The 14,185-nt window shown below is 35.2% G+C and overlaps 1 protein-coding gene across 11 annotated transcripts in view; it reads left to right on the top strand.

Moving 5' to 3' along the window:
* RMI1 (RecQ mediated genome instability 1) overlaps positions 1-14,185 on the top strand; it is a 226,723-nt gene that overhangs the window by 15,624 nt on the left and 196,914 nt on the right. For 2 of the 11 annotated variants that reach the window (XM_039875651.1, XM_039875652.1), the window contains exon 4: positions 695-5,354. The exons of the other annotated variants lie outside the window; for them this stretch is intronic. In XM_039875651.1, the coding sequence (XP_039731585.1) occupies positions 724-2,598 (1,875 nt within the window). In that variant the 5' untranslated portion in view covers positions 695-723 and the 3' untranslated portion in view covers positions 2,599-5,354. Of the gene's footprint in view, positions 1-694; positions 5,355-14,185 lie in introns of those variants that run through there. 11 annotated transcript variants of the gene reach the window in all.

The following is a 14,185-nucleotide window of genomic DNA, read 5'->3' as shown; positions in this document are numbered from 1 at the left end:
TTGCTACTGTTTTATCATTCTGAGAAAATCAGAAGTATATTTACCTGGTAAGACTGTTGAGAATTATTTAGCCAAACAAATAACATGCTTTACATCAGCATAGTATTTATTGTTATTTGTTATAATTTTATCCTTAGAGCACATATTTAAGTGCTGTATGGTCAAACACAATGGTATGTTTTAATAGAATATGAATTAAAGATATGAAAATGACCTTAGTGAATATCGTTTCTTAACTAGATTATCAGAATCTGGTTATTAATATAATCATAACTACTTTTTACTGCATGTCTACCATAGGTCTGACATTCTGCTTTACAAATGTTAATCATGTAATCCTCACAACAACCCTGTAAGATAGATGGTGGTATTGACATTCTAGTTATATGTGCTGCTGAAGCGAGCACGGTATTGACATTCTAAAGATGAAGAAAAAACTGGGTTAGAGAAGTTAAGAAATTTATATTAGGTCAGACAGCTTGTAATTTGGCAGAGCTAGCTTTCAGACTTTTGCTTTTCTCATTATGCCCTCTGATTACTTGTGATATTTGATTTTTGGCTATGTAGAAAGTCAAAGACTTTTAAGATGCTGAAGTGAGAAAAATCAAAAGGGTATGGTTATGCCTGTTTGTGCATTGTACAGAATTATAGACTATATTTAAGTGTACTGAATTATAATTTTTTTTTTTTTTAGGTAACAGATATATCTTTTATTTAAAAGAAATGAGTGTGACTAGTATTGCATTAAGAGTTGAAACTTGGCTTTTAGCTACATGGCATGTTAAAGTACCTCTGATGTGGCTGGAAGCTTGTATTAACTGGATCCAAGAAGAAAATAATAATGTTAATTTGAGTCAGGCACAAATAAACAAACAAGTGTTTGAGCAATGGCTCCTAACTGATCTGAGAGATTTGGAGCATCCTCTTTTACCTGATGGCATTTTAGAAGTTCCAAAAGGAGAACTGAATGGGTTTTTTGCTCTGCAGATTAATTCATTGGTTGATGTAAGTCAACCTGCATATTCCCAGATACAAAAGTTGAGAGGAAAGAATAATATGAATGACCTAATTACAGCTGAAACACAAGTAACCCAAAAACCTTGGGAAGCAAAACCTTCACGAATGTTGATGTTGCAGTTAACTGATGGAATTGTCCAAATGCAAGGAATGGAATATCAGCCTATTCCAGTTCTTCATAGTAATCTTCCTCCAGGTACAAAAATTTTGATTTATGGAAACATTTCTTTCCGTCTTGGTGTTCTCTTATTGAAACCAGAAAATGTGAAGGTGTTGGGAGGAGAAGTAGATGCTCTTTTAGAGGAATATGCACAAGAAAAAGTACTTGGAAGATTAATTGGGGAAACTGTTCCTATAGTTTCAGTCATACCAAATAATTCTAACCAAAGCATCCCTAGAATTACAGATGATCTCGATCTTGTGTTAGGGCCTTCTGATGAAGAACTCTTGGCAAGTCTTGATGAAAATGTTGAGCTTGCAGCAAAGAATGACACCTCTTTGGAAAGAGGATGTTTCAGCACAGGTAGTTCCTCAAATGCTTTCCCCCCAGGAGAGTCAGATTTTGAACGAGGACTTGCTATTTCTCTAAGACCAAAGGAGAAACCACCAAATCAATCTGTGCATTTCACTGATGGGGAATTAGATGACTTTTCATTGGCTGAGGCCTTGCTTTTGGAAGAAGCTGTCCAGAAAGAACAAATGGAGCCTAAAGAATTGCAGTCATTGACTTTGAACAGAATCACAGATGAAACAATAGAGAGATCTTCAGATAAACATAATACTTCAAATGATTTTTCTTTGATTTGCAAGTATGGAAACAATAATTGGAATGAAAAAAATTTATCTGAACGAATGACTAATGAAGACAAATCTTTTAGTTGTCTATCTGCTAGAGACAACAATAGTGTTTTTTCAGTTCATAATATACCACTCCCCCATGATTTTACAAATAAAGATAAGAACTCTGGGACAGATAATAAAGTAAAACCAACCATCAGCAGTTCAGATAGACATTCCTTAAATAATAAAATATTAAATGAAGAACTGGGCAGTTATGTACCAAAAAGTTCACAAATTTCTAATGAAAGCGATCACCATTTACAGAATTATTCTTTAAGATCATCAGAGAATAGCACTAATCTTTCTGTTGCCCTGGATTTGTATTCTCCACCCTTTATCTATTTGTCTGTTCTAATGGCCAGCAAACTAGAGGAAGTTACAACAGTGAAAGTCAAAGCATTTATTGTAACCTTAACTGGAAATCTCTCAAGTTCTGGTGGCATTTGGAGTATAACAGCAAAGATTTCTGATGGTACCGCATATTTAGATGTAGACTTTGTAGATGAAATACTTACTAGTCTGATAGGGTTTTCAGTACCAGAAATGAAAAAGTTAAAAAAGGATCCTCTTCAATACCAAAAGTTCCAGGAAGGTTTGCAGAAGTGTCAGAGAGATCTAATAGATTTGTGCTGTCTGATGACTATTTCCCTTAATCCCTCCTTGTCTAAAGCAATGGTACTGGCATTACAAGATGTTAATGTGGAACACCTTGAGAACCTAAAGAAGCGATTGAATAAATAATTTTCTACAAGAGTAGAAAACAATGAAATACTTAGAATTAAATTTGTCCTTTTATTTTTGAAACTTTCCTTTCGTAAAAAAAAAAGTTTCATGACATTTCAATATAATTTAAAAATGTTTAATCATGTTTGTGTGTTTAGGTTTTTTAAATAAATTTTTATAGTAACTATTAGATGAAGGAATTTGGTGACTCACTGTTACTGAGAAATTTGTTTTCCACTTGTAATTTCACATAATATGATTGCTATAAAGTGTTGTACTGGTGTTTACTGGTGTGCCATATTGTTGAAAGGTAATTATAAATAGGTAGTTGTACTTTAATATGTTGAATACTCAAAAATTTGTTTATATTATTATACTTGGGAAAATGTAAGTCAGAATGTCAGGCTTTCAGATTCAAATGTTTTGCTGATTGTAAATGTTTGATATATTTAAGTCAAATAGTATGTTAACAAGATATTTCAGAGAGTATATTGAATGGTTAAAAACTTATTTTCAAGGATAATTTATTTTAAATGGCATATTGGAAGCATTATGAAGGTGCAGTAAGTATTTCATGTTTTTGGATTAAAATAAGGTATTTATCCATGTCTTTAGGTGTTATCCCCTTTCTGAATTAGCTCTACATATAAGCCTCTCTGGCTTTTTGGAAGTGCTGGCATTTTTTTTTAAAGGGAGACTGTTTATCACTTTTCCACTTTGTTATCAAAGTCACATATGAAAGGTAAAGTTATTTTGATTAATATTTTGTCTTTGAAAGTTTTAAGTGTTTTGAAATTTAAAACATTAAACAAACAAATAACAAAGTGAAGATGTGTTTTATTTTAGTTAAAATAATGTTATAGGAAAATATCTGGAAGTAAGATAAATACATATATAAAAATATGGTATAGACATAGTAGGAAAATATTTTAAAAATCTTTTGTTGCTCTTCGAAGGATGATAATCAGAGTTCAAGGCACAACACAGATTTTGCTGATGTTTGGCACTAATAGTAACCTCTTCTGTGTACTTGCTTGCATAGCTCTTTTACTACAAGAGATCTAAATGAGATGGCATTGTCTTTCTTCTAGATGTTCTCCGCTTGTATTCTTATCTCCGTGCGCAATGCTTGAAAACTGGAATTAGACTTTATTTTCTCCTCATATTCAGTCACTAAAGACTGGGTATAGTGCTTTACCATATCAATTCATCCTTTTGTATTGGTGCTTTGATTCTGGCTCTGGTCTTCTCTGGCCTGGATTATTCCAGTGGGTTTACTAATTAGTCTTTGCCTTATTTTGCCCTCAAACCTTTTCCCGTAATTCTGCCTGAACGATCTTTTAAGAATAAATTTTTTCTTCTTTTCTCTTCATTAACTTTTATTATCAACTTCCTCCTGCCCCTTTACTTGTGAAGGTGAAGTCCAAACTCTTAATCTAGTATGTAAGTCTCTTGTGATCTGACTATTGCCTTTTCAGCCTCATCTTGCCCTGTTTGTTACTCTCCTTCTACCTCATCTGTCTCTAAATTTTAGTCAGACCAAATTATTTGTAGTTCCCCAAACGTGTAGGGAAATATATCTCATACTTTCATACTCAAGCTCATAGTATTCATGCTCCCTGATCTTATCTTCCAAATTCATTCATATTTTCAATTTAGCTTAAGATTTAGGTGCCCATCGAAGTGTTTCATGAAGTCCCCTACCAACTTTCATGCCCACTGTTGATATTATCAATGTTAGCTGGAATTGTTGTTACTAAGTTTAAAACCAATTTGGTGATCTAGAATTCCTGTGTACAGAATTTAGGAAAAAATTACTGTAAAACCTGTATATTTTTCAAGACATAAACTCATGCTTTTTAAAAACTTAGTTGAAGTATAATGTATATAAAACAAACTATATTCATTAAAAGGGTACAATTTGATAAGCTTTAATAGTTATCTTGTTTACTTTTGGGTGCACAGGTGAGCTAGGAACCTTGGTGTAATGTGCAGAGGCACTTTGGTTATAGGTGTCTAATTGGTTGTTTAAAAAAAAGGAAGAGAAAAGAGAAATTGCTTTGATGCTGAGTTGATGCTGAGTCACCTTTGATAGTTATATATACCTGTGAAATCTGAAACCACCACCATAATCAAAACATTTCCATCATCGCCCTCCCCCGCAAATTTCTCATGCCTCTCTGTAGTCTATCCCCCCACCTCCACCCCTCCCCCCACTCCAGGCCTCAGGCAATTAGTGATCTGGTTTTTTTTGTTGTTGCTGTAAATTAGTTTGCATTCTCTTGCATTTTATGTAAATGGCATGATATGTACTCTTGTGTCTGGCTTCTTTTACTCAGCATAATGATTTTGAGGTTTAGCCATATTGTGTATTCAGGCATATATCAATATTTTGTTGCTGAGTAGTGTTGCATTGTGTGAATGTACACAATTTGTCACAAGTCTTAATGAACATATACTTTCATTTCTCTTGAGTATACACCTATGAGTAGAATGGTGGGATCATTGAAGTATATACTTAATTTTATAAGAAATTCCTGAACAGTTTTCCAAAGTGCTGGTATTGTTTTACATTCACGTGAGCAATGTGTGAGTTCTTTTAAATAAATGTTTACAGAGGTTGTTCATTTTTGTTGGAGAAATATTAAAAAATATATGTGAGTAAAGAAAACCACTAAAAAATCCTATGACAATATATAACAAGTTAACATTTTGGAGTATATTCTTGCCTTTTTTTATACCTATTTTTAATAAAAGTTATACTGTATACACTACTCTGTATTTTCCTTTTTTCCTTTAACGTGGGACTAACTTTCTATTTCAGTAAGTAGAGTTATACCATCACTTTAAAAAACTATGTAATTATTCCATTGCTTCAATGCACAGTACACTGACATTAGCCATTTGGCTATTGTTGGACCTTTAGGTTGTTTCTACTTCCCATTTTTATAAATAATGTTATAGGGGACATCATTGTACAAATTGTATATTTCTCTAATTATTTCTTTATAATAAACTCCACGAGGAATGGCTGGCTCTAAAAACACACGCATTTTAAAGACAATACTTGTTTCCAGATTGCCTTCTAGCTTTTATTTTTTTTTTAACTAGCTTTGTATTCTTGGGCATGTTACTTAACTTTTTGCTCAAAAAGTTTCCTTATCCGTAAAATGGTAAAAGTGTATTGTTTTGAAGCCTTCTACTTTGTAAGTACGCATTGGTAGCTATCTTATTTATTTTTTAAAAAGTTCTTTCAGTACATATTCCTGCTGGGAGGGTTTAAGAGTTTGTGGTTTCTCAACCTCTCAAATACCTATGTAAGATATTATCATTAAAAAAAAGGTCTTTGTTGATCTGGTCATTTGTTTGTATTTCTTTTGTTTATTGTCTTCCTTGATGGTGGTCTTAAATATTTCTCAAACATTGAGTTGAAAAATAAGACACCAAGTTTTCAGAACGATCTTTAATAATTAGTGAAAGACAGATGATTATCCCATAAATAAATTCAATCAATTTGGTAACTCCCTTTATATATTTGTGAATTCATACTGTTAGTATTTATTGTAGCTTTGAGATTCAGGGCAGCAGACCCACAGTGCATTTAAAGGACTCAATATAAATCAACTTTAAATATGTATTTGACATGATTACTTTTTCATGATGGCCTGGTTCTTTATGTCAATTTTATGGATTCTCAATGCTAATGAAATGAAACAGCTGCATTAGCCCAATTTTATTTAATGTGTGTGTGTGTGTGTGTGTGTGTGTGTAAAAGAACCAGAGGGTTATTTTTATTAGGTCATATTTCCAGGAAATACAAATTGACAGTGTCCCTGGTAATTTTATGTGCGAACATCACTAAATGTTATCAAACTATTTACTCAGGAGCTTTTAAAATTTTTAACATGAGTGGAGGTAAGGGAAGTATGGGTAGAGGATAGAAGGAGAATGGAAAAGAAGTGTACTGAATGCTTTTGTTTTGGCTTTCTCTTTGGGGTTCACAAACTTTCAGAAGGAAGGACAAGTTCCTGACTCTTTTCTTTCTGGGTGGAGTAGAAATGTAGCTAAGGGGCATGTAGAAGTTACCTCTTTGTCAACTCTCAAACCGTCATGCATATGCCAAAACAAAACAAAAACAATCCTCTCACCCCTCCACCATTCCAGAGATTTAAGAAATTAATCTATTAAAGTGCTTTTATGTCTTAATGTGAATTACTGTAATTATTAAGGTTGTTCACTGATTGGTGACCTAGTACTAATAATTGAGCAAATGGTCAGAGGAGGGCAAGTCTGAGCCAGTGCCACAGGATGGATTTTTGGGCTTTGAAGTGGTAGTGTTAGGGCATGTGTCTTTGGCAATTGCCTAATTTCTTTGATCCCCAGTTTTCTCACTGGTAAAATGGAGGTGATGATTTATAGCCTATAGTCCTGTGAGGCTCAAATGAAACTATGCAAATGTCTTACACAGTTAATAATCACTGTTATCATTCTGGCACCAAATTTTGTTCTCTTATGGCAGTAGTAAATCTAAATTAGGATTGCAGGCTGTATGCTTCATAATTTTGCTGCATGTATGTTTGGCTAGCTTATCTCAAAGGGTAGAGATGAATTTTAACAGACCAAGGTTTAATGTTAAAACTCATAAAAGCATGTATGTTATTACATCTATTTAAATAGTGTTCATGCAGAGCCCAGATAGTGTGTTGAATTACATTTCTTTTTCTGTGAGTTCCCATGTCCCAAAACTTGAGAATATTACTCAGACCAGGTTCAAATGAAGTCTCTAATTCCCTTTCAAAGGCTCAGACTTTGCCACTAGTAAATGTTTATGCTGGTAAATGTTTAACAAGTGGGTTTTATCTATATATCTCCATCTATCCTTCCTAGCTATCTCCGTATACATATATATTTATTTTGAATTTTACTGACATAAAAGATGTATATAGCATACCAAGTATAAGGAGGTATAAAATACTCATAAATTTCATATAGTCAATTGATTTTCCCAGGGTGCTAATTTTTGCCAAATTCTTTTATCCGTAGCCAAACTGTGGTTGCAAATCAACCATGGTTTGACAATATTTGTACTATTTATACTTACTCTGTTCCTCCTTGTATTAGAATGCTTTCACATACTGATCCTTCTGGTTGGAAAGCTTTTCCTTTTCCATTCCCCTTTCAATTTAGATAATTCTTATTCTTCAGATTTAAAAGTAACTTCCTCAGAGAAGCTTTCTCTGCCTCTTCACATTAGGTTAGGTCCTCACTATTAGCATTTTTTAAATTTCCCATAGTTTTCCACAGTATCATAATTATAATTGTAAATTTTCAATGGAAAAATTTCAAATTTAGAAGAAGTAGAATTAGTATAGTTAAGTCTGCCATTTCTATTACCCAGTTTTAATAATTATTAACTCCGAGTTAATATTATTTGAATTATATACCATCCTGTAATTATTCTGAAGGAAATACCAGACATATAAATTAATCACTAGTATTTTGGTGTCATAGTTATTGTTTAGTGATTAATTGTGAATTCTTTTGTTCAATGACCATCTCTATTGCCAGAACATAAATTCTATGAGCTTAGGTATTTGACTGCTCAGTGTTGTGAATGTAGTGATAGATGTGTTGAATGAATGAAATATTAAGAGATTACTAGAGAAAACAGTAATATGCACTTAATTGTATTTAGAGGTCTATAAGGTATCTTACAGGATCTGTTAACAGTATAGGCTAGAATTGAGAACAGTTAAGTGGATCCATTTCTTGTTGCCTGGTTGTATCCAAATGGATTAATGAGATTGTGATTTTTAATAGTTTGGCAGAGGGCTCTCCCAACAGTCTGCTCTTGCTCTACATTTATTTTTTTTAAATCAATGACTTGAATATGTAGAGAGGGCATTTTTTTTCCCCCAAATATAGGAGGGATTTTCAAGTACCGGGTACAGAATTGAAACCCAGAAATGATTTTGACAGCCTAGGGTGAGAGAAACCAATAAGAAATCTGACAGTAATAACTTAAAAGTCTTAACACTTAGGGCCAAAAAACACAATTGCAGAAGCTTACAATGGGGGCGGGAGGAAATGTGGTTTAGTAGCAGCTGTACTAGAAACATCTAGTACAGCTAGGTGTAATGTAGCCACTATGAAATCTAATTTTGGTCTTAGATTTTATTATGAGAAAGCGGTGTGTAGAAAGAATGAGATGCTCACTCCACTCTTATAATTAGATGGCACAGGAGTGTGATATTTTGTTAAAGGCAACAGAGACCTGACACTGTTAGGGAAGAAATTGTTGAAGAACTGAGGATATTTATCCTGTGGAAGCTAGGCCTGACCAGTGTTTAGATTTTTTTTTTTTTTTAATTATTGATCAATACTTAAAAATTGGGAGACATCACAATTTTTTTGATAAATTGGAGGATCTGGTAACTGTGGGCCAGAGCTGCTTGGAGACAATGAAGCGGAGTCACTGGTGACTCCTTTAGTTATGGTTCTCAGTCTCTAACTCACCTGAGTTCCCTCACTCCCTGCTGTCTAACATGCTGCTGGTTTCACTCAAGTATCTTCCTTGGCCTTGTAGGTATTTGCATTTGCAATGCCTGGATAAGCAGGTTCTGTAAGGCCTGTCAGGGAGGAACTAGGACCACTGAGACAAAGATCATAGGGATGAATTTTGGTGCAAAGTAAGAAAATACCCACAATCAGAACTGCTCAAATGCAGAATGAGTTACCTTGAGATTTTGCGAAGTTTCGTAAATTCACAGCCCCCTCCCTTTGACTTCCCTCTTTTCCCCTTCTTTCCTCCTTCCTTTGCTTCCTGTCTTCCTTTCCTACTCCTCCCCTCAAAATCATTCCCATAAGGAAATAGATTTCTTGAAATATGTATTTATATGTCTTAAAAGTACATATTTCTTAGAATTTTGGTTCACTTTTCTTTTCTATGTCTGTCCTTTATGTGTTTATCTGCATGGTATGGTCCTGAACTGCAACAAAACAAAAGGTTCTCATCTGTGGATGCACTCAAGAGCACATGTAAAAAATATAGATACCCAGTTCTCCCATCCCCTACTGTGGGACATTCTGACCCACCAGGTCCCTGAAATGGAGCCTGGCATCTGTAGGTTTAACAAGCCCTGAGGGATATTTGGGATCTCCTTGGAACCACTACCACAGGGATTATAAATATGTCTGTAGAGTACCTGGATCATGAGTTTCTTCATTTATTTTGCAGTCACTGAGTGTGTCTATGTGGAAAACCCCAAATAAAGCAAAGCAAAATGCCACAGAAGAAGATAGCATCTTGCCTCTCGTAGAACCTGTAGCCTTATTAATGAAACAATTAGAAAACAAGATTCTAAGAAAGCGAGACCACTCTAGAGTTGGATTGGTTCAGGAAGGCTTCAGATGATCAGTCCCAAATGGAAGCTTGAAGGAAGTGTTTGGTATTTGGATAGTTTTTGGATGAGTGGAAGAAAGTTGGAGAGGATGTTTGCAGTAAGAATAACATAAGAAAAGGCATGGATACAAATTGAGCCTGATATTTTCAGGAGACATTAAGGTGACTCTGTTTCACTGGAGAAGAAGGTTCATTGGGAAATTGCCTAGACAAGAGAAGTCCTGAGATGAAGATTTCTGGGTGCCAGATGAGAAGTTTACGCTTGAAGTCAGAGAGACCTATACTTGAATCCTGCCTCGGGTACCTGCTATAACTGATTTTAGACAGATGTTAATCTTCCCTGAGCCTGTTTTCCTCTGTAAAGTGGAGTTAATACATGTTACCCCTGAGGGATGTTGAGGGGCTGAATGAGCACAGGTTCATGCTCAGTTGATGGAGCTGTGGCCATTATACTGATCCAGCATGCCGAAGGTAACCGCCCAGAGTCCTGGAGCCAGGCAGTAGCAGACCAGCAGTGATATGTTGTGAAGGTGAACACAGATGTAGAGAAAGACAAGCTTATTCACTTTGGTGAGAAGATAATTCAAACTGGATTTTTGGCATCTTGAGAGTACTGTGACAATTCCAGCCTTCTCACTTCATTGGGTATTGTGCTGACTCTGCCTGGGATCTCATAAAGCTGCACTGAGTACCTGCAGTGCTCAGCAAATCAATGCATTTGCTATTCTTGCTTTAGTTTTCTAAAACTCCCATAGGACAAACAAGTGGTGAATTGAAGGCCCATAAAAGTAGATCCCATTTATTGTGTACAATGCTGTTTTACTTGCATTCCACATAATTATGAAAATTACGAAAATTAAAACTAACGGATTTTTCAGACTAATTAAAATATCTATTGTTATATCTTTTCTGAAGTTTGTTTTCATTAAATAATGAATAGATTAACTGCATTTGTAAGACAAATGTAAGTTTAAAGAATGATGATACAACAAATATTGGTGTCCCCGCTCACAGCTTAAGAGCTAGAACATTCCCAGTACTTTAGAATCTCTAAGAGTGATCCTTCCCAATTCCACTTCCCTCCTTCAGGAGAGCCCATTATCTTGAATTTTGCATTTAACATTTTCTTTTCCCTTTATTTTTACCACTCTGTATTCTCAAATAGTATGTTGTTTAGTGTTGCATATTTTATAACTATAAAATGGAATCTCATGATATATACCTGTTTCTTGCTTTCTCCCCCTTTAACATTGTATTCCTGAGATTCATCCATGTTGATGTAGCTATAATTTACTCATTTTGCTGCATAATATTTCATTGAAGGAAAAGACCACATTTTATGCATCTTTGTATTTATGGACATTCAAGGTGTTTCCAGTCTTTTGCTTTTACAAATATTGTTGCTGTGAACATCCTTGTACATGCCTTGATACACATGAGCAATCATTTTTTCATGGTATATGCTGATGTTTCAGTTAAGATTAAGTTGGGATGCACCTCTCTATTACAATATAGTAAATAGCTATGTACAAAAAAAGAAAGAAGACTGTATTTTGAGCATACTGAGTTTGAGATGTCAGTAGGACAAGCAGTGTTCAACAAGCAGTTGGAAATGTGGGCTGCAGCCCTAGCCAGGACAGAAGAAAAGATTGAGTGAGTTCCCATAGGAGAGGAAAGAAGTGGGCCATGGACACAACCAAAGGGAGTACTTAGATTTGGGGTCAGAAGGAGAAAGGAATCGGAGAATGAGAGGTAGATCTGAGAATGAACAACAGCATTATAAAAAAATCATGAGAGAAGGTCATATGAAGAGTGTTTTGACAGTGGCTTGCTGCAGAGAGTCTGAGGAGGATGAAAGAAAAAGCCCTTAGTGGTTATCAAAAGAGAATTTTTTGTGCGTGGTTAGATGGTGAGGAAATGGAGGCTGTGAAAAAGAAACTTGGTAGTGAAGGGAAGGAGGGAGGAACAGGAATGTAGTTCAAGGAGTAGCCTGGTGACTAGAGGTGGTGCGTGTGTGTATTTTATAATGGGAAGCACTTCAAAACATTTATTACGTTGGCAGGAAGATGTCATAGAAGAAAGAATGAAGATGTAATAAAACATAGCCAGATTAGGATTATTGATGGAGTAAGGCCCTAGAGAACGGATGAGAATGAGGGCCACTGAAGGGGCTTTTACCCTGAAATAGAGGAGTCACTTATTTTTAATTTTTTTGTTATCAGTCATTTATATTTATGTCAGGACATATGCCATTTAGACTCATGGGTGTTAACTCTTATAATCTTGTTTAAATGTTTGTAGGATATTTTACTTTGCAAAAATAGGTTCTAAAAATTATAAAACTGGACAGATTAATAATATAACAGATATCAGACTTAGATTTAAAATGTAGGTCATAGCTCTCATTCACTCTGTCTTACTGTTACAGATGTTACAAAGATACATATTTAGAATGCCACCAGCTATTTTCTCTTGAGGCTGTATTCAAGTTGAGAAGAAGTATCTCAGCATTCATAGACATAGCTGTTATCAAAGGGATATTTCTTTGATTTCAGCAGAGATACAGTCCAAATTTTATTTTTTACGACCACTGACTTGATTTAACTATATCACTGTCTGGCACGTGGTATTACTGTTTTTCCTACTGTATCAGGTTCTAGTTTTCTCAAGGCTATTGCCCCAACTTTTCTGGAAATAAAGCTTAACGTATATTTCAAACCTTCAAATTAAAATGTTTTCCTCATGTATACATGTACCAGGTGGATATCTTTGCATATGTCCTTTTGAATTTTAGGCTAAACAAAGACATACATTTAGAGCTATATTAATGTATCAAAGCAAAAGGCAACCCAACTTAATACTGAGAAATTGTTAGCTTCTATGTCTATGTAGTGTTTGATGGAGAAAACATTGATTTTGACACATGATCTTATTTTATTCATATAGCAGTCTTTGTACATGGACCAAAAACACTCAAACAGTAAATCAAATATATGTTAAAGATTAGTTTTTAAACATTATAGCCAATATTACCATGCTTGCCTACGATCTCACCAACAGAAAGCCACATCCACACTTCAGTGGCCACCAAACCATTCATCACAGCTTCCTTAACTGAGCTGTTTGAAGCTGCTAGTTTGAGGCAATTTTTCACAGCTCAGAATAGCTGTGAGGATCTCAGCAAGGGTTGGAGAAACCAGTTCAACCCTGACAATAGTGCCGAATTGTGGCTCAAGTAAGTAAGTCATAGCAGTGCTGACCAGGGCTGGAGCCTTCTCTGGGAAATTAAGGACAAAATAGGTCATGGTTCGAGGGTGGAACAAATCTGTCACCTAGAACTTAAGGGTGACCTCTTAGTTACAGCAGTGAAGAAAGGGAGGATGGGGAGATACATAGAAGTGGTGTTGATGCAGAATCATCTCCATATTTTGAATAAAGGAATGAATGAGATCATCTGTAGAGAATAAGGAGGTGGGAGCAGAAGAGGTTTTTACACATGCAGAATAGTCTTGTAAATTTTGTGATTAGTAAAGATACAGAAGGGTTTTTCTTAATTTAGTAAAGCAGGTGGTTTGCAGTAGTATGATGTAATGGAAAGAACATGAGCGCTAGAGCCAGAAAGACCTGAGCTTGAGTCTCGGCTCTATTCCTTTTTAATAAGTTACCAAACTGATCTTTTTTGATTTCTTCATAGTAAGATAAAGACAACTTTGTCAGGTAGTTATGCAGACTCAATGGCAGGACGTGCCATTAATTTCAGTGCCAACAAACATTTATTATCTATTGTGTGCCAGATAATCCACCAGGTTTGAATTAAGGAGTTGGAAGTCTAGGAGGGAATTCACTTCTCTTTCATTGGGATGAAACATCAACTTTTGCAGAATTGTGAATAGACTTGCTAGCTACTTCTGTGTGCTTTTAAATAGTAGATCAGATCCTGCCTGCAAGTATTATTCCATCCTCTGGATTTAGTCACTAATGCTAGATGAACCTCTTCTCCAAGGCAGTGTGCCTATATCCTGACCGCTTGTCTTCTGGCCAGTGGGCTTGGCAGAGAGAACCCTTTGCAGCTTCCAGTCATGAGGCACGACTGATCTTGGACCACTGACCCCTTCAATGGTGATTCTACGTGTCTCATTCTTATCTCTGTAATAAGATTGATGTATATACATATACGTATATATATGTGTATGTGTGTGTGTG

The sequence above is a fragment of the Pteropus medius genome, unplaced genomic scaffold, assembly GCF_902729225.1.
Source record: "Pteropus medius unplaced genomic scaffold, Ma_sr-lr_union100, whole genome shotgun sequence".
In the NCBI taxonomy this organism is placed as follows: domain Eukaryota; kingdom Metazoa; phylum Chordata; class Mammalia; order Chiroptera; family Pteropodidae; genus Pteropus; species Pteropus medius.
The sequence above is the reverse complement of the archived record's forward strand: the minus strand, read 5'-3'. Positions and strand labels throughout refer to the sequence as shown.